Raw genomic sequence first — 17013 nt, 5'->3', positions numbered from 1 at the left:
CGCCTCCTTCCCGGCAGCCCCCGCGCCAGCCCTTCCGCCTCTGCCGCGGGGCCGGGCTCCCTGAGGCGGCGGCGGCGGCGGCGGCCGGGCCCGGCTCCGCCATGGCCTCCTGCGCCGACATCCTCCGCAGCGAGTTCCCCGACCTGGACGGCGAAGTCTTCGCTTACGTGACGGGTGAGAGAGCGGCGCCCGCCTACCCGCCGCTCGGCCGCCTGTCGCGACGCCTCCCCGCTGTCGCGACAGGCGGGGCCGCGCGTCCGCGACAGGCGGCGGCGGGAGGGAGGGAGGGAGGGGCGGGTGCCACCTGCTGGCCGTATCGCGACACGGCGGCTGCCCGTCGCGACAGCGCGGGTGTGCAGCGGGGGCGGCCGTGTGCCCGCAGGGATCCTGCACGGCGGCGGGGCGGACTTCGAGTCGGTGGACGAGCTGGTGGAGGCGGTGGGGGAGCTGCTGCGGGAGGTGTCGCAGGACGCCAAGGACGACGGCGCCATCCGGGAGATCTGCCAGCGCCTCTTCAACACCCTGCAGCTGTAAGGGTCACCCCGGCCCCCGCTGACCCCCCCCCCCCCCGCGACCCCCGCGACCCCCTCACCCTCCTCCTCCTCTCTGGCAGGGACGAGGGCCAGGCCCAGCGCTGCAGCCAGGTGCTGCTGGACACCCCCATCCAGCTCTCCCAGATCACCGACGGATACGGTGAGCGGCGTGCCCGGCGGGGGACGGGGGGGCCGGGCGTACACGCTCCCCCCTCACAGCTGCTCCCCTCTTTCCCTTCCCGCTGCGGAGCTGCGGCCAGCAGCGCCCGGCTGCCTGCGGGGTAGCCCGGGGTGGGGGGGGAAAGGAGAGGAGCCACCCTTTGCTCCCCTCGTTGGGAGAGGGAACGGCCGTGCCTGGTCACGGGCAGCCGTCAAGGCAGCGTTTTTCGGAGCCTCCCTGGGAGCACGAGCTCACCAACCCAACCGTCTGGTTGCAGCGGACACCAGCGTGGACCTGCTGCCGGGGCTGTTGCTGAAGAGGGGCCAGACCTCGGTAAGTGGGGGGCCATGCCCTCGTTCGTAAGCCGGCAGACGTGGCAGGAGCAGCTAACGCGTGGGGCTGCAGGTGCCCTGCCCTGCTCCGGTCACCTTGCCCTCGGGAAGCAGCCGGGAATGTCAGCCCTCCTGGTTAGGGACACAGCTGCAGGGGGTACTGCTCCTTCCTTGTCAGGTTCACTGTAATTTGGGAAACTCTTGACCTTGGTCTGGTAAAGAGGCTCAGTGGCTTATTAATTTGACAAGATCTATTTTGCTGTAATTTTTAAATGAGCTTCAAGGCGTCGTTGGTGTGGTGGTGGTGCTTAGAGTGCAGCTTCTCTGACTTTCATGAGAACCTTTGGCTTCTACAGCAAGGCCTTTGACTGAGAAAATAGGGTGTACCGGGATGACATCTTGCCGTATTCAATGAGAGAGAAAATCCTGGCTAGTGGTTAGATGTTGGGATGTTACAAGTGGGATGTTAGCAGGGAGCAGCTGTTATCCAGAGAGCTGCTGCGGGGAGGTTGTAAGCCCAGCTTTAGAAATGGCCATGGGTTGTCATGGTTGGAGAAATAAGAGCAGGAGCAGAGAAGTCTGGAAGCAGTAATGCTCCATGACCTGGAGGAAGTGGGAACATCTTTACCGATGAAATGTGTGGCTGCTCAGGAGCGATCTGTCTTGCCCTCTGCATTGGATGTGCCAAAGTTGGAGTACAGGTGAGGTGCGGTTGTGCATCTGCAAAGCAAGGATGGTGGTAGCTGTACAGGGTGGGCAATCTCTCTGCCAGGCTGGTCTCTTATAGAGCTCTCCCTTCCTGGGGTAACGTGTTGAGGATGAGAACCCCTTGCTTGGAGGCTGAGACCTAACGTGATCCCTGCGTGTCTGAATGGGAGTTTTAAGTGAAAGCTGGCAGCTGTTGCTGGTTTTGGCACCGGAGTTGTTGCTGCTGGGTTCACTCTCTGGCTCTCGTGTCTACAACTGAAAAAGGATCTTCAGAAAAATTGGAGATGATTCAGAGAAAGCCTCGGGAGGCCTCTCGAGTTTTGAAGGACATGTCTTACTGGGAGATTCAGGGAGCTTGGTATAGTTTACAGAGTGACTCAATCTGTCTGTAGGTACGGGGTCACAACTCCAGTAACAAGACGCTCTTCAGTCTAGCATGCAGGCCTGTAACATGCTCCAGTGGCTGCAGAGTTGCCTAGAAATATCTAGGAGTGTTCTTGGTCAGCCACAAATATTTGACTTGACGCAGGAATAAGCTGGAGTGGGCTGAGAGCCTGGCCAAGACCAGAGGCAAGACTAAAACACTTGGCTCCTTCTTGCCTTCGGGTTTAATTAAATGCTTACTGTCTCTGTTGTGATTGATCCACTGCGTAAGCTGAGTTTGTTCCAAACTAGCTAAAGTTTAACGTGTTGGGAAGGGAAACACCTCATGGTCCAGGGTGAGGATGTGTGCAGGGTGTTGCAGAAGTGGCACTGGGGTAGCAGGTTGCTGCTGTTGAAGTGACTTGGCTCACCCAGATCCCTGGAACTACAGACACTGGCTGTACGTTAGGGTCAGCCAAACCCTTTGCCTTGGTGAAGCAGAACTGTTGTATATGAATGGCTGATTTAGGACTTCATTCCTGAAGTGACTTCCTGGCCTGATTAGCTTCCTCAAAATGCTCCCGAATCTGTCCCAGTTCCTCCATCCGACCTCTGTCCTGCCTTCCCTCCCTTCCCTCCAGGTGTGAGGGGTTAATCAATCTCTTCTCCTGGAGTTGGACTTTTGGGGCTTTTGCTGAAGATGCTCTATCCTCTTTAAACTCTCTGGTTTGTGCCCCAGATGGTGAATGCCAAAAAACTGGAGAAGGCGGAAGCCAGGCTGAAAGCCAAGCAGGACAAGAGGATGGAGCGTGATTCCCTAAAGTCATCTGGTCCTCTGTGAGTATGGAGGGCGCCTTGAACATCCTCATCCCGTTCTGCTGAGCGTGGCTGGGATCTGGCTGTGCCAGGGCTTTCCTGTTGAGCCCCCTTCTCTGTCTTCTGCCTGCCCATAGGGTCCTTGAGGAGGCATCTGCCAGCCAAGCTGCCAGCAAGAAGGAGACTCGCATGGAGTCATCAGGCAAGAATAAGTCGTATGATGTGCGCATCGAGAACTTCGATGTGTCCTTCGGTGAGCGGTGAGTGCAGGTGGGGAGGTGGGACAGATCCTCGTTGGGGTTTCGGACCACGGGGGATTGAGACTGGATTGGAGAGTAGTTGAGAAATTACAGAGGGTATGGGAAAGATCAGAAAGCGAGGTGGGCACCTGACCCTGTTGGCTTTGGGCTAGAGAAGACTCTGATCGTTGCTTGTCTGCAGCACAGCCTAAAGTATGCTGGGGGTAGGTGGCTGCTGGTTATCCCCCTCTCCGTGGGGCAGTCTGACCATGTACCTGCCTGTTCTCTTGCTTTAGTGTCCTACTGGCGGGAGCAGACCTGAACCTGGCGTTTGGACGGCGCTACGGGCTGGTGGGCAGGAACGGGCTGGGGAAGACCACGCTGCTGAAGATGATCGCCAGCCGGAGCCTGCGCATCCCCTCGCACATCAGCATCCTGCACGTGGAGCAGGAGGTGGCGGGGGACGAGACGCCGGCGCTGCAGAGTGTGCTGGAGTGCGACACCACTCGTGAGAGCCTGCTGCGGGAGGAGAGGGATCTGACGGCCAAGATTAATGCTGGCAGGTGAGGTGTTGCCACGGGGTTTGCAGCCCTTCTGTGGCCTCTCTGACCACAAGGTCTCATCCTGAGGTCTCTCCCTTCAAATGAAGTGTTCCAGCAGGGCTGGGCTGCATCTTGCCCTGCATGGGGAGATCAGCCCTCCCGCAGCACTCAAACCCTGACCGTGGTCAGTCCCACACACTCCTCTCTGTCCTGCCCCAGGGGAGAGGGGACAGAAGGTGCGAGGCTATCGGAGATCTACGCGAAGCTGGAGGAGATTGAGGCAGACAAGGCGCCAGCGAGGTGAGAGAGCCCTGTGGGCACTGCTGTCTGTTGGCATGGCCAGAGCTGGGCAGTGGTATGGGGCATGGAAGGGTGGTGCTGTGGCCCTGGGATCCAGCATGTAGGGTGTCCTGGTTTCAGCCCCCTTTAAACCACAATATAGGGACAGGGGGGTTCTCCCTACTGCTCTTCCCGTCTCTTCTGTCACAGCCGTGATGGGTTAGGAGCAGCCGAGCTTCCCCTGGAAGCTGGAGGGATTTTTTTGGCCCAAATGGCTTGCATTGTTGCAGCTGCTCCTCCTGGGCCTCCCCAGGATCCTGGTGGCTGGGGAGTGTTTCTGGGATGTTGGTGGTAGTGACTCTTTTCCTGGCCAAATTGCTGAAAACTTGCAAATCTTCTGGGACTTCATGTTGATGCTGTGCCAGCTGGGCTGCATTTCCCAGCCAAGCACTGCTCTTGGGTGTGCAGGGAAGTTTTCCTGTGCCAGAATGGCTTTAAACCATGCAGCAGAGTCCCCTTGGTGGCTGTGGGTCCAAGACCTCGGACTGTGCTCAACCGTTGGATGCTGTAGCTGGATTCCAGTTCCCTCCCCTTTTCCCCAGGGCGTCCGTCATTCTCGCTGGGCTGGGCTTTAATGCAAAGATGCAGCAACAGACAACCAAGTAAGTTTCCAAGCTCTGGGCATCGAGACAGAAATGGGTCTGGGGAGACACTGTTCCTAGCAAGCCCCCAGGCACTGCTGTAGGTGTAAGGGAGGGAAGCCCTGTGGGAGAGCGAGGGTCTATTCCTGCCCATCCAGTGTGATCTCCTACCCTGGGGGTGCCAGGCCACCTGCCTGCTGTGCCCAAGATCTCTGCAGGGACAATCTGTCTCTGGGTGACAGCAGAGCAGAAAGGGCTGTGGGGGAGCAGGGAGCCTGGCAGGTAGGCAAACATAAAGCTGTTCTGCATTAAACAGTAACCCCTCTGTGCAACCTCTTCTCTCCTCAGAGAGTTTTCCGGGGGCTGGAGAATGAGACTGGCCTTAGCCAGAGCCCTGTTTGCCAGGTTGGTGTCCAGGCCTTCATGCTGTGGGGTTAACCCTCCTTGCTGTCCATGCTGCGCGTTGCAGGGGTGCTGCCTGGGGGTTCTCTCGGCTCGGGCTCTCAGGGCGGGGAGTGTTGGAGGCATCACAGCTCTGTGTGTGTGGCGAAATGCGCTCTGCGCTGACCCTGTGCTCTTTTTGCTTCTGATACCCATGTCTTATTTTTCCTAGGCCAGATCTCCTTCTGCTGGATGGTAAGTCGATACTGTGAATCCCCTCTGACACCACTGCTGGGCCTGCATGTGCCCTTGCTAACATTGGGAACGCGCCATGGCCTTTAGCTGCCTGCTCAAAATAGCCCTTGAGTGATGGGGCTGGACTGGCAGGGCTGTTGGTGCTCCCCTGGCACGGCGGGCAGAGCTGGCGGTGGTGCGGGGAAATCTGCTTGGGCAGAGCTGTGCTCAGCAGAGCTCTGCCCGTGCCCCAGCTGGGTGGTCTGCATGTCATCCTGACCCAAGAGGTCCCTTTCCCTCCCCTGGCCCTGTCAGCCCACGCTGGGGGGAGTCCCTTCCCCGTAACCATGGGGCTAGGAGATGCCCACCTTGGGTGGGGGGGTCTGGGCAAGACACTGCTGCTGGGCTCAGGATCTGGGTGCTGGTATGGAGTGGGGGGGAGCGTCCCTGGCTGAGCCTCAGCCCCTGTGCCCACACCCCATTACACCCTACATGTGTGAGTCCCCTGAGCTGGGGGGGGAAGGTCCTCACTCAGGGTCTCTTCCTCCACAGCGCTGATCACTAATTAGCCTTTCCTGTGTAAAAAAACATAATTCAGCCGTCCTCATCCCTCCTGACCTCAGTCCCTCTTTCCCTTCCCTCAGAGCCAACGAACATGCTGGACGTGAGGGCCATTTTGTGGCTGGAGACCTACCTGCAGGTAGGGGCTGGCAGGAGACCCCAAGACAGAGCGAGGGCGAGGGGTGGGGATGTCTGGCTGGTGTCTCGCCTCGAAGGGTGGTGGGACCAAGCCCTGTGCTCTGGCTTGATAATGCTCAGGCCTCCCTCTCGCTGTCTCCTCCAGACCTGGCAGTCGACCATCCTCGTGGTGTCCCACGACAGGAACTTCCTGAACGCGGTGGCCACGGACATCATCCACCTGCACTCGCAGCGGCTGGACACGTACCGTGGGGACTTTGAGAATTTCATGAAGATCAAGGAGGAGCGGCTGAAGAACCAGCAGCGAGAGTACGAAGCCCAGCAGCAGTATCGCGAGCACATACAGGTACTGGGAGAAGCCAGTAGTGCTGGGGCACTCTCCTCCCAGCCTTGTCCCTTTCTCCATGCCTCTAGACCCCACGGATGTGGCTGTACTGTTGCAGGAGGTTTGGCAGCAGAGCAGTATGGCTGGGGCTGAAGGGAGCCTGGAGCTCTCTGACGCTTTTCTCTCCTGTAGGTTTTCATCGACCGCTTTCGCTACAACGCCAACCGGGCGTCCCAAGTGCAGAGCAAGCTCAAACTGTTGGAGAAGCTGTGAGTGCCTGTCCTGCCCCTCTGTGGAAGTGGTGAAGGGGCAGTGCTCATGGGAAGAGACAGGTTCTCAGGGTGCCTGGGAGATACGGAGGTTGTTTGGGCTTTGGGTGCTCAGTCTCTGGTCCAGAGGCCTTGGCTAGGATGAGCTGTCACAGAGCTGAAGACATTTTCTGGGCTTCTGGTGTGGGAACAGACCCCCAGTGCAAGGCACTTTGGTTATGTATCTCTTCTTCTTGCAGGCCAGAGCTGAAACCTGTGGACAAGGAATCTGAGGTGATCATGAAGTAAGTGTCCCCTGAGCCCTTGCTTTGAGGGTGCCTAGCTCCATTTCTGACGTGAGCTCCCCCTGGGTCCTGTCCCAGCTGGGACAACCACCCCCTCCTGCGGGCCAGCCTTACTCTGACAGTGAGCCCAGACAGGCTCCTGCATTCAGGCTGGGTTCCCTCCTGGGGCCAAAGCTGCAGATCTGTGTCCCCTTCTTGAGACCATCCTTCCCAGAGGCCCGGCATGGTAGGGAGCCCGCCTTTGCCACCTGGGGAGTTGCAGAGGTTGTCCTGGGGGGCTGGGAGCAGGGTCTCCAAAGTTCCTGGCCATTTCTCACCTCTTCCTTCCTTTCCAGGTTCCCCGATGGCTTCGAGAAGTTCTCCCCCCCAATCCTGCAGCTAGACGAAGTAGACTTCTATTACGACCCCAGTCACTACATCTTCCGTTCCCTCTCTGTCTCTGCTGACCTGGAGTCCCGCATCTGTGTGGTATGTGGGATTGCAGAATAACGGTGGCTACGAGGGACCTTGGGAGGCCCCTGTTCGAAGCAGGGCCAGCTTTGATGTTCAGTCAGGTTGCTCAGGTCCTGGTCCAGCTGAGTTCTGGGTATCTCCATGGAGGACTATTTCTCCCATTCCTCTGGGTCCCATTGCAGCATTTGATCGTCCTCATTTTGAGGAACATTGGAGGATTTTTCCTGATACCAGTTAGAATTTGTGACTTGTGCCTGTTGCCCTTCATCCTTTCACTGGGCACCTCTGAGAAGAGACTGGGTCCATCTTCTCTGTAAGTCCCTGTTAGCTGACAACATCAGCATGTAGTGGGAGCTCCTGCTACATTGGATGGGGCAGCAGAGAGGTGCTGTGCTTGCAGATGAGGCTGGGACCAGGTAATCCTTAGGTTCAGGGGTTGGCGAGGGAACATCTAGCACTGCTGCCTACACTGCTCCTCAGTGACAGAAACGCAGCTTCCAGGTAGTTGGAGTCACTGGTAAGACTCTCGTCCTGTGCCCCTCCACTCCATGATCACCCAACAGAGCTGAAATTCCCTGATCACTGCCCCCCTCTTCCAAGTGCCTTCATGGGTTTCATGTTCTCCAATGCTGCTGCTGCTTCTCTAGGTTGGGGAAAACGGAGCTGGCAAGTCGACCATGCTAAAGATCTTAATGGGGGAGCTGGCACCAGTCAGAGGGATCAGACATGCTCACAGGTACCTGGTAGGAAGGGCTGGGGGACTGGGAGGAATGGTGCTTCTGGGCTGTGCTTTGGAGTGATGGCTGCCCGAGTGATGGGGATGGGTCCTGTACACCCACACATATGCCCCCCTTTCCTGGAGCTGCAGCTGCGAGCAGCGTGCTTGCAGGGCCTGGTACCAGCTCCCGATCTCTCTTCTCATTGCGCAGAAACCTGAAGATTGGTTATTTCAGCCAGCACCACGTGGATCAACTGGACTTGAACATCAGTGCTGTAGAGTTACTGGCAAGAAAGTTCCCAGGTGAGTTTTAGAGATCCCAGGAGGTCTGGACCGTTGAGGTCTCCTTTGCCACACGCGGAGCAGCACTGATTTGTTCTGTGGCCATGGGCAGAAAGCTCGTGTCACATCAGTGCTTCAGGGACACCGCCTGCTCTGGGTTAACTCCTCACGTCCAGCCAAGTTCAGGACACCAGCCATGAGGAGCGGGGGTAGCTGGCAGCCTGCAGACCACAGGCTGGTGCTCCACCGTGGCTGGGTTTTGGGGGCAGATGACCCGCTTTCTTGCTGGGCACAGAACGAGCACTGGCTCCCCCTTTCCCAGTTGCCAAAACCTCTGGCTCCCTTCTCCACTGCTTGACGTTATGTAACGTAGTGACAGGGAATTGGGGGCAGCGTCACTTGGAGTTAGTCACCAGCCCTGCAGCCCCCTGTCACGATTGTGTCGGTCGGGTTTTCTCTGCAAACCCCCTGCTTGGGAGGGAGTTGCCTGGAAGCGGCTCCTGAACCCCTCCCCTGCCATCCCGGTCTGGCACAGGCTGCCCAGCCACGGTGCCCACCGAGCTCACGGCGCTGAGGGCCCTGTGTCACGCCGGGTGTGCCATAGCTGTGTTGTGACACGTTTTTGCAGGGAAGACGGAGGAGGAGTACCGGCATCAGCTGGGGAGCTACGGCGTCTCGGGGGAGCTGGCCGTGCGGCCCGTGGCCAGCCTGTCTGGAGGTCAGAAGAGTCGCGTGGCCTTTGCCCAGATGACTATGTCCTGGTAATTTTCTCCCAGATGCTGTTAATTTTTACATGGCTCCATCCCTGGAGCCTGCTTCAACGGGAGGAAGGTGGGCATCCAGGGACATTCTGCTGCCCTGCAGCAGCCTCGTCCGTGGGACTTCTGTGGGGAGGGAGGTTGTCACCCTGGGCTCACTGTGTGGAAGGAGTCAGGTGGCTTTCCCCTACGGCTTTGGGCTCACGGAGGTAAGAGGTGTCCCAGGAGCTGGGCATCGCGGATCCTGGGGCCAGGCACATGCTGGTGGCTGTGGCCCTGCGTGGCTAAAGCAGTAGCCTCGTGGAGGTCACTGCAGTGTGACAGGGTACGAACCCAGCCAGGCCTGTTCCAGGGCATGCTCAGAGCTCTATTCTCTTCCAGTCCAAACTTCTACATCTTGGATGAGCCGACGAATCACCTGGACATGGAGACCATTGAGGCACTGGCAAAGGCACTGAATAAGTTCCGGGTAAGGTGCCCTTGGCAAGATCTCCTATTTTTCTAACGCTTTGTACAGCCTCCAGCTCAAGTTACTTGGTATCTCAGCCAGAGGTGGATGGTCAAACACCAGTGGTGGCTTCAAGTCCAGGGCAGGATTTGGGAAGTCAGACACATTTCTGCCTTAGCTGTCCATCCTTGTGGTTTGTTTCACTTGCTGGCTTTGGTCAGGGTTGGCTGAGAGAGGCAACAGCAGACAAGATGTCCCTCGTCTTGACTGGTCACCTACGCCCTGTGTCTTGTCACATGCTGCACGTGGCGCTCAGCCCTGCCTCGGGGCCGCTCGGATCTTCCTTAGGCACGTTTTATGGCTTACCTCCAAAGACTCGGCCTCCAGGTACCACTGTGATCAACCTGGTTCTCGCTGGTTTGAGGTTGCTCAAGTTGAGGCAGTTTTGCTGTGGAAGAAAACCTTTAACTGAGATTGGGCCTTGCCCTGCCACCTTTTGACTGTCAGTGACTCCACCTGGAATCTCTTGTCCTTGAAGTTGGAGACCTGGAGAGGCAGTAACAACCCCTGCGCTTGCCCTCTCGGAGGGAGGCTAAATACGTTAGTGCTGCGCATGCCTCCTCCGTACGTCATCTGTCTGTCCCCCTGAAGGAAGGAAAGGCTGGGATTAGGTCCCTGCCAGTGAAATAATGTTCAGTTTTCCCTGGAGCAGGTGGAAACCCAAAGTCCTGGGCACAGATTGGACAGGGGCGCAGGATCTCCACGCCACCAGCCCTGGGCCCTGGGTTGTGCTCCGCTAAGTTCCCTTTTTTCCCTCCTTGTGTGTTGGCAGGGTGGTGTAATTCTGGTGTCCCACGACGAGCGCTTCATCCGCCTGGTGTGCCAGGAGCTGTGGGTGTGCGAGAACGCCACCGTGACCCGCATCGAGGGCGGCTTCGACCAGTACAGAGACATCCTGAAGGAGCAGTTCCAGAAGGAGGGTTTCCTATAAGGGAGGCGGGAGCCGGACTGAGCCGGGGGCTGGAGCACGAAGCTCGGCCGCCTCAGCATCCATCCCAACTGTGCCTGGCAGAGCACCGAGGACGCTGCTGCCCGCATGGACCGTCAGCCATGCCATCAAACTGTCACCTGAACGGCTCTCCCCCCCTGGGACCGGGCGGAAGGACAGCGAGGGAGCAGGAGCCCGGTGCTGCGCGTGGCCGGGGGGGCACGCTGGGGGCTCGGGAAAGGCTCTGCCTGGAGCTGCTGCTCTGCCGAGAGGAGGGAAGGAGGTGTCACGGCCTGACCCCCCCTCCGTGCTCTGGAGGGCTGGAGAGGAGCTGTTCTCCATGTTTCTTCGCTTCCCCCTCTTGCCTTTTTCTTTCTTTTCTTTTTTTTTTTTTTTTTTTTTTTTTTTTCTAACTGCCTGAACACTAGTCTGGCTCCATCACATGCCACCATCCCCTCTGCCCCCCTCGGAGGGAGACGAGGCCTTTGCTGCTAAAAGTGACCCTTGCCTCTTCCCCCTAGCCCCTGCAAGCGGGGCTGGCTTGGCCCGTCCTCCCCAGGGGCTTGTGTCTGCAGTGCCGAGGGAGCCAGAGCCCGGCGCTGCCCCGGGCCCCGCTCCCTGCTCCCCTTCCCCGCGCTGCTGCCGGTGCCCCCTCGCCTCCCTGCCTGCCTCGGCTTTCCAGCCGCCCCCGGGCTGGGCTGCCCGGCCCCCTCCTGCCCGCCCGCACCGCGGTCGCCGTGTAAATAAACCCAGGACGCAGCGGGTGCGGCGCTCTCCTTTCCTTGGGGGGGGGGGGGGGGCTGAATTTGGAGGGGCGGGGGAGAATGCTTTCTGGATGGGTTTTGCCGAATTAAATGGCTCCTCGGTGTTGGGGGGGGGGGGGGGGGGGGGGGGTGCCCGTGTCCCACTGGGGACCGCGGGCCCCTCGGGGGGGGGGGGGGGGGTGAGGCGGGGGCTGGGTGCTCGCTCTGGCGGGGTGCTGGATCCGGTTGCGGTTTGGGGAGCGACGAGGAACCGGGGGTAGAGGAGAGGTGGGAGGAAAGGGGGGGGGGGGCGGTACCGGGGCAGCGGTGTGCCCGGTGGGGGGGGGGGGGGGGGTGTTGCCGGCGTGGCCAGCCCCGGTGCGCGGCGGTGCCCCGGTGGCAGCGAGGCCGGCCCTTCCCGCGGCCCCCCACGCCGGTACGGGCGGACACCCCTCCGCCCCCGCCGCCCCAAAAACCGGGGCGCCGGAGTGAGGCCCCGCCCCCGCCTTCCCCGCCACCGGGTTGGCCCCGCCCCTGCGGCCGGGGCGGCGCTCGAGCCTCGGTCCGACCGGCGGCGGGCACCGAGCGCACCGGGGCCGCGCAGGGCAGGGCGGCATGAGCGCCGGGGGGGAGGCGGCAGGCGAGGGGCGCGGGGCCGCCGCCGCCCACGGGGGACCGTGCCCCAGCCGCGGGACGCGCTCGGGGGGGAGCAGCCCCGTGCCCAGCCCCGGATCCCCCGTGCCCGAGGAGGTGAGCGGGGCGGCGGGGACGGGGGGTCCGTGGGGGTGCCCGCGGTGGGGTTGAGGGGAGGGAAGGGGGTCGTCTGTGAGTGTGTGTGCGTGGAGGGGTTGGGCTCGTGTGTCTGTGTGCGTGTGCGCTGGGGGGGGGGGGGGGTGTCGTGTGTGTCTGTGTGTGCGTGCGCGCTGGGGGGCCGGGGGGAGGGTGTCGTGAGTTTTTACGCCAGGGAAGTCGTGTGCGTGTGTGTGTGCGTGTGCGTGTGCTGTGCGTGGGGGGGGGTCGTGTGTCGAGGAGGGCTCTGCGGGGGGGCTCGCAGTGCGTGGGGGGGGGGGGCGGGTGTGCCTGAACGAGGTTTGGGGGGGAGGGGGATCTGTGTGTGTGAGTGTGCGTGGGGCGGGGGGTTGGGTGTGTGCGAGGAGCCCCGGGGGGGGGGGAGGGAGTGGGGGGGCTGTGGGTGCGGGCGGGGGATGGTACCCGGGGCGCGCGTGTGCGTGTGTGTGTGTGTGTGTGCGGCGGCACGCGGGGTCCGGGGTGGGGGGGGGGTGGCGGCGTGGCCGTGTTCCTGCGTGGCCGCGTTGTGCCGCGACGCGCAACCCGGGGCGGGCCGGGGGCTGCGGGGGTGTGCGTGAACGGGTTGGGGGGGGGGGAGACACGGGACACAACGGGGGGGCCGGGGGGGCTGTTGTGTGCCGGTGCCGGGGATGGACGGGGTGGGGGGGGGCGGGTGTCCCACGGCGGCGTGGGTGCTGCTCGTGCCCGGGGTGTCTGCATAGGGGGTGGGGTCGCCCCCCCCCCCCCCCCCCCCCCCCCCCCCCCCCCGGCGGCCGGTCGGGGCAGGACCGGGAGCGCGGCGCCATCTTGGGAGCCATCAGGTGCCCGGCGCGGGGCCGGGCGGCGGCGGGGGGAGCCCCGGGGGGGGCCGCCCCCTCCCCAGCCCCGGGGGGGGGTCGGTCCCGCGTGGGGAGCCGTGCAGCCCGGCCCCGGAGTTTCCCCTCTGTCCCCGGGGAGGGTGTGTTGGGGGGGGGGGGGGGTGTCCGCACCGCCGGGCTCCGGGGGGGGGGGGGGGGGGGCGCCGGCGCGGGCTCCCGGCGGTCCCGCACCCCACGGCCGTGGGTCCCCGGCGCTCCGTTCCCGGGACTTTGTCCTGAGCAGCGCCGGGCTCTTGCGGCTGACCCCGGGGAAGCCCAAAGCCAGGGGTGCCCTCCCGGCTCCTTCTCCCTCTGCCCTTGAGTCAGCCGGCTGTGGGCGGACATCCCTGGTACCGGGGCTCCCCGGCCTCTGACTCACGCTCTGCCCGGCGGCTGCTGTGCTTTTTGGGTGTCCCGTTGTGTCGTCACTGTATGTGCAGCACCACGCGCACCCACCCACCCACCCACCCCCCCACACCCCCCCGCCGTGATCTGGGGTTTCACGGGAAGGGCCGCATTTGTCGAGCCAGATGATGCAGAATGGGTTACAGGAAGGATGGATGTGCGGGTGACCTAAATATTATGTGCTTGTAGAATTGCCTGGCGGGCTGGGGCTGCGTGCCGGGGTCGGTTGTGATACTCGGCTCAGGTTGGGGTATCCGGGGAGTTTAATCGACACGTGGCATTCGTTGCAGCCGTTGCAGAAACGACAGAGGACCGTGGAGGATTTCAACCAATTCTGCACCTTTGTTTTGGCCTACGCAGGCTACATCCCCTACCCTGAAGAGGTGAGTGAGCTCGCAAAAACACTGGTTCCTCTGGGCTCCCTGCCATGTGCGGACCCAGCTCCTGATTCTTCTCCTGGAGAGTCGTTCTCCATCCCACGCTAGTCCTGCATCTTTCCCTCTTGCAGAATGAGCCCTGGACCCACGGAGGCAGCATGAGTCCCCAAAACAGCACGGGGAGCACTCAGGACAGCGATAGCTGGGCCTCGTCCCACTCCACCGACTGCCACGTCCTGACGGACGACGGGAGGAGCAGGAACGCCGTGGCCAGGGAGGCTGTGGACAGCAGCCTGCTCGTGAGCTGTCCTGCCTTCCCCACCGGCTTCTACGATGTCCGGCCCCAGCAAACCATACGGAAGAAACCACCAGCAAAGAAACTAATTTTGGAGCAGGAGGTGGAGAAGAGGGTGCCGCTGAGCGCTGGGAAGGGCTTTGGGGCAGAGCAGGATGGGGTGAAGGAGCTGGCTGCACTGGAGGGACAAGTGCCTCCCGTGAAAGAGCAGCTCTTGGAGCCTCCCCTCAACCCAGCTGGGGAACCCCAGCCCAAATCCCTCCTGGAGGAGCTGATAAAGGAGGAGAAGGACTGGACGCACGGAGCGCAGGGGACCGAGAAGCCAGCAGGAGATGATCCTCAGCTACAAGAGCATGAACCCTGCTCTGGAGGGAGGAAGAGTCCCAGTTCTTGTAGTACCTTGGACCAAAGCGAAGGGGAGGATGCAAGCAGAGGGAGCTCCCAGCTCAGTGGTGAGTGTCCGAGGGAACGCGGAGGGCCCTGTTGTGCTGCAGCTGGTGCCGAATATTGTCCCTCCCTCAGTGGGAGCCACCCATACTGGGTGCAGGGAGGGCTTGTTGATAGCCCAAGCCTCTCCCAGCAAGGGAAATACCTTCGGGACTTTGGGGGCTTGAAGAGCGGAGGGCAGGGAGCTGGCCTGCCCTTTGGCAGCTCTGTTCTGCAGAGCAAGCCGTACAGACCTGAAACGTGTCTGAAGTGGGCTGCAGGGCCGCCTTGCTCATCTGGTCTTTTTTTTTTTTTTTTTTTTTTTTCTCTTTTTTTTTTTTTTTTTCCCTCCCCCTTTCGCAACATTAGCGGTCGAATTTGCAGCAGCTCCCAACACCAAAGCAGAAGGTGAGTGGGGGGCTGTCCCATTTCGCACCAGTGGCACTGGCTAGTCTGGCCACATCTGGACCTGCAGTGGGTAAGGTGGTTTCTGACTGGTGTCTCTGTCCCTGAGCAGACGATGATGCCTGGGACCTGATCACCTGCTTCTGCCTGAAGCCCTTCGCGGGGAGGCCCATGATCGAATGTAACGAATGCGCTACCTGGATCCACCTCTCTTGTGCCAAGATCCGCAAATCCAACGTGCCTGAGGTTTTCATCTGCCAGCGATGCCGCGATGCCAAGCAGGAGATTCGCCGCTCGAACCGAGCTCGGACAGTGCCCCGCAAGCGCTTCTGTGACTGAAGCTCCTCTCCGGAGCAGGGAGGCCGGGGGTCCCCTCTTTAAACTGAAGACTGTAGCCCGGTTTGCCTAGACAATCAGTGCACAGTAATGTCAGGGGAGGGGCTGGGCTGTGGGGCTGGACTGTCCCCCTTGCACTTCTGACTCCTGGAAACTGCCACACGTGTCCTCCCCGGGGATCGTGTTGGCCGTGGAGCTCAGTTACCCCAGAGGTATGAGGGGGAGAGAAGGGTGCTCCAGCCACGCACTGGGTCACTTGGAAACACCTCTGTCCTCGCAGGAAGCTGGCTCAGTGCCTTTCCCCAGGGCAGCCGAGGAGAACCTAGTCCAAGTAGTTTTTCTGTGGTGTGGTGGAAGCTTACACTTATCCCAAGATGTGACTCCCCTTCCTCCTTTTTCCTCACCATTTTCCTTGCCTTGTCTCAGACCTCCAGGTGGGCTACAGTGGCAAAGCCCCCGGTGACCCAAGTTCTCCAGCAAGTAGGTGCAGCCCAGGCGAGCTCCTTCCGTGTAGTCTGCCACTCTTCAGGGCAGGGACGGGACGGGACATCAGTCCTGCTGATCCCTGGAGCAGACTGGGGCTCTGTGTCTCGGGGGTACTGGGGGAGCCACCCATCTCTGGCTCATCAGCCTTGTAGGCTGCACAGGGGAGGTCCTTCCCCTGGCCAATGGTGCTCCTGGTTTCGTTTGCTGTGCCGCAGCCCCAGGATAGTCCTGTTGGGTCAGGAGCAGCAAAGGCATCCTCTGATAGATGATTACAAAGGCTGTTCTTGCCGAGCAGCCCTCTTTGGTTCATGTTCTCCAGTTGCACTGAGGTCTCCTGTGTAAAGGGGGGGGTGGGATTCCTGGTAGGAGACTGAAGTTATCCTCAGAGCTGGCCACGACAGGGCTGGGAGCCCTTTGGAAGGGGAGCAGGAAAGTGCTCTGCTTAGCTTTCCATGTGTTTTCCACTTCCAGTTTAAAACAACTGAAGCTTGTAGCCTGTGGCCATCTCCTGCCTGCAGGGCTGTCTGGTGGAGCATCTGCTTCAATACCAGCTGGGTGCTGAGGCCTGAGCTCAGATGGTCCCAGGAGCTGGGAGGGCATTCCTTCCCAGCACTCCCTCCATCACAGAAGTTTTTTTTTGTTTTGTTTTTTATTTTTTCCTGGACATGTAGAGGGAAACCTATTGACTTGTCAAGAGTGGGCCCTGAGCCCCTTCTATGCAACTGCTGCTCCAGAGATACAGGATGTGCCCTCTCCAGGCCCCCAGTTCAGTTTGGCAGTGAAAGGCTTTCCCCGCTCCATGTCCCCTGTGCAGGGGGGGTGGGTGGGTGTGATCAATCTCCCGGGGCCCCACGTGCACTAACCATTGGATCCACCTTCTCCTCACAGCCCCTCCAAAGAGCCTGGCCCATGTGCCTTCTGCACTTTCCCTGGGGGGCACAGACCCCACTCCTGTTCTGGTGACACTTGGCTCGGCCCCCGGCGTGCCGCTGCCTGCAGCAGGGAGTGGAACACCCCCCACTTGCCAGTCCCCATGACTGTATTTCTTAACTGGGTTCTTTCCTCCTTGCACATCTGGTTACTGTGGGACCACAGCTGGGGGAGGGTGTGAGGCAGCCCCCTGTCACTCAGCGGCCCCCGGGCTCATCCCTGTGCCTCTCTCCTCCTGTGGAAAGCCTGGGCCCCAAAAGTGCTTTATGTTTTTATAGTTACTTTGTATTGATATGTAAAATAGCAAATTCTGGTCCTTGCCCTGTGGAGTGTGGCTGGAGTCTTATGTATATAATAAAGTACTTTTGCCATAATGGTGGTGGCTTTGGCATAGGTCGGTGGCCTTGGATCTTGCTTCTCTCTGGGACCCAAGTGCTCCCCTGCTCCCCTTCTGCTGTGGCTGGAAGGGGACCTGGTGTGGGGATCCCACCCAGCCCTGTCCCTCCCCCCCG

At 60.7% G+C, this 17013-nt stretch overlaps 2 protein-coding genes across 4 annotated transcripts; both read left to right on the top strand.

The window, feature by feature from the left end:
- Positions 1–20: 20 nt before the first annotated feature.
- Positions 21–11216, top strand: ABCF3 (ATP binding cassette subfamily F member 3). 2 transcript variants are annotated; one of them, XM_042799309.1, is made up of 21 exons: positions 21–174; positions 383–530; positions 614–693; positions 971–1026; positions 2836–2933; positions 3050–3172; positions 3448–3714; positions 3913–3993; positions 4575–4634; positions 4962–5018; positions 5227–5249; positions 5873–5928; positions 6073–6273; positions 6445–6521; positions 6761–6805; positions 7141–7273; positions 7906–7994; positions 8188–8279; positions 8887–8976; positions 9398–9485; positions 10297–10408. In XM_042799309.1, the coding sequence occupies exons 1-20, from the start codon at positions 102–104 to the stop codon at positions 9472–9474; spliced, it is 1926 nt and encodes a 641-aa protein (XP_042655243.1). In that variant the 5' UTR covers positions 21–101; the 3' UTR covers positions 9475–9485; positions 10297–10408. The 2 variants fall into 2 exon arrangements, with proteins under 2 accessions (XP_042655243.1, XP_042655242.1); XM_042799308.1 differs by having other exon boundaries at positions 23–174; positions 8887–9019; positions 10297–11216.
- A 542-nt stretch (positions 11217–11758) lies between these two features.
- LOC104358499 (PHD finger protein 13) lies at positions 11759–16875 on the top strand. Of its 2 annotated transcripts, XM_042800778.1 has the most exons (5): positions 11759–11945; positions 13537–13629; positions 13755–14370; positions 14714–14752; positions 14862–16875. In XM_042800778.1, the coding sequence occupies exons 1-5, from the start codon at positions 11811–11813 to the stop codon at positions 15086–15088; spliced, it is 1110 nt and encodes a 369-aa protein (XP_042656712.1). In that variant the 5' UTR covers positions 11759–11810; the 3' UTR covers positions 15089–16875. The 2 variants fall into 2 exon arrangements, with proteins under 2 accessions (XP_042656712.1, XP_042656719.1); XM_042800785.1 differs by lacking the exon at positions 14714–14752.
- Positions 16876–17013: the final 138 nt, after the last annotated feature.

Source organism: Tyto alba, unplaced genomic scaffold, assembly GCF_018691265.1.
Source record: "Tyto alba isolate M040663 unplaced genomic scaffold, T.alba_DEE_v4.0 Super-Scaffold_10, whole genome shotgun sequence".
NCBI lineage: Eukaryota > Metazoa > Chordata > Aves > Strigiformes > Tytonidae > Tyto > Tyto alba.
The sequence above is the reverse complement of the archived record's forward strand: the minus strand, read 5'-3'. Positions and strand labels throughout refer to the sequence as shown.

Coding starts and splice junctions, on each gene's coding strand:
- ABCF3 (XM_042799308.1), top strand. CDS start 102: ATGGCCTCCTGCGCCGACATCCTCCGCAGCGAGTTCCCCGACCTGGAC. Junction 3,173..3,447: donor GATGTGTCCTTCGGTGAGCG/GTGAGTGCAGGT, acceptor CTCTTGCTTTAG/TGTCCTACTGGCGGGAGCAG. Junction 7,995..8,187: donor GGGATCAGACATGCTCACAG/GTACCTGGTAGG, acceptor CTCATTGCGCAG/AAACCTGAAGATTGGTTATT.
- LOC104358499 (XM_042800778.1), top strand. CDS start 11,811: ATGAGCGCCGGGGGGGAGGCGGCAGGCGAGGGGCGCGGGGCCGCCGCC. Junction 11,946..13,536: donor GATCCCCCGTGCCCGAGGAG/GTGAGCGGGGCG, acceptor CATTCGTTGCAG/CCGTTGCAGAAACGACAGAG. Junction 13,630..13,754: donor ACATCCCCTACCCTGAAGAG/GTGAGTGAGCTC, acceptor TCCCTCTTGCAG/AATGAGCCCTGGACCCACGG.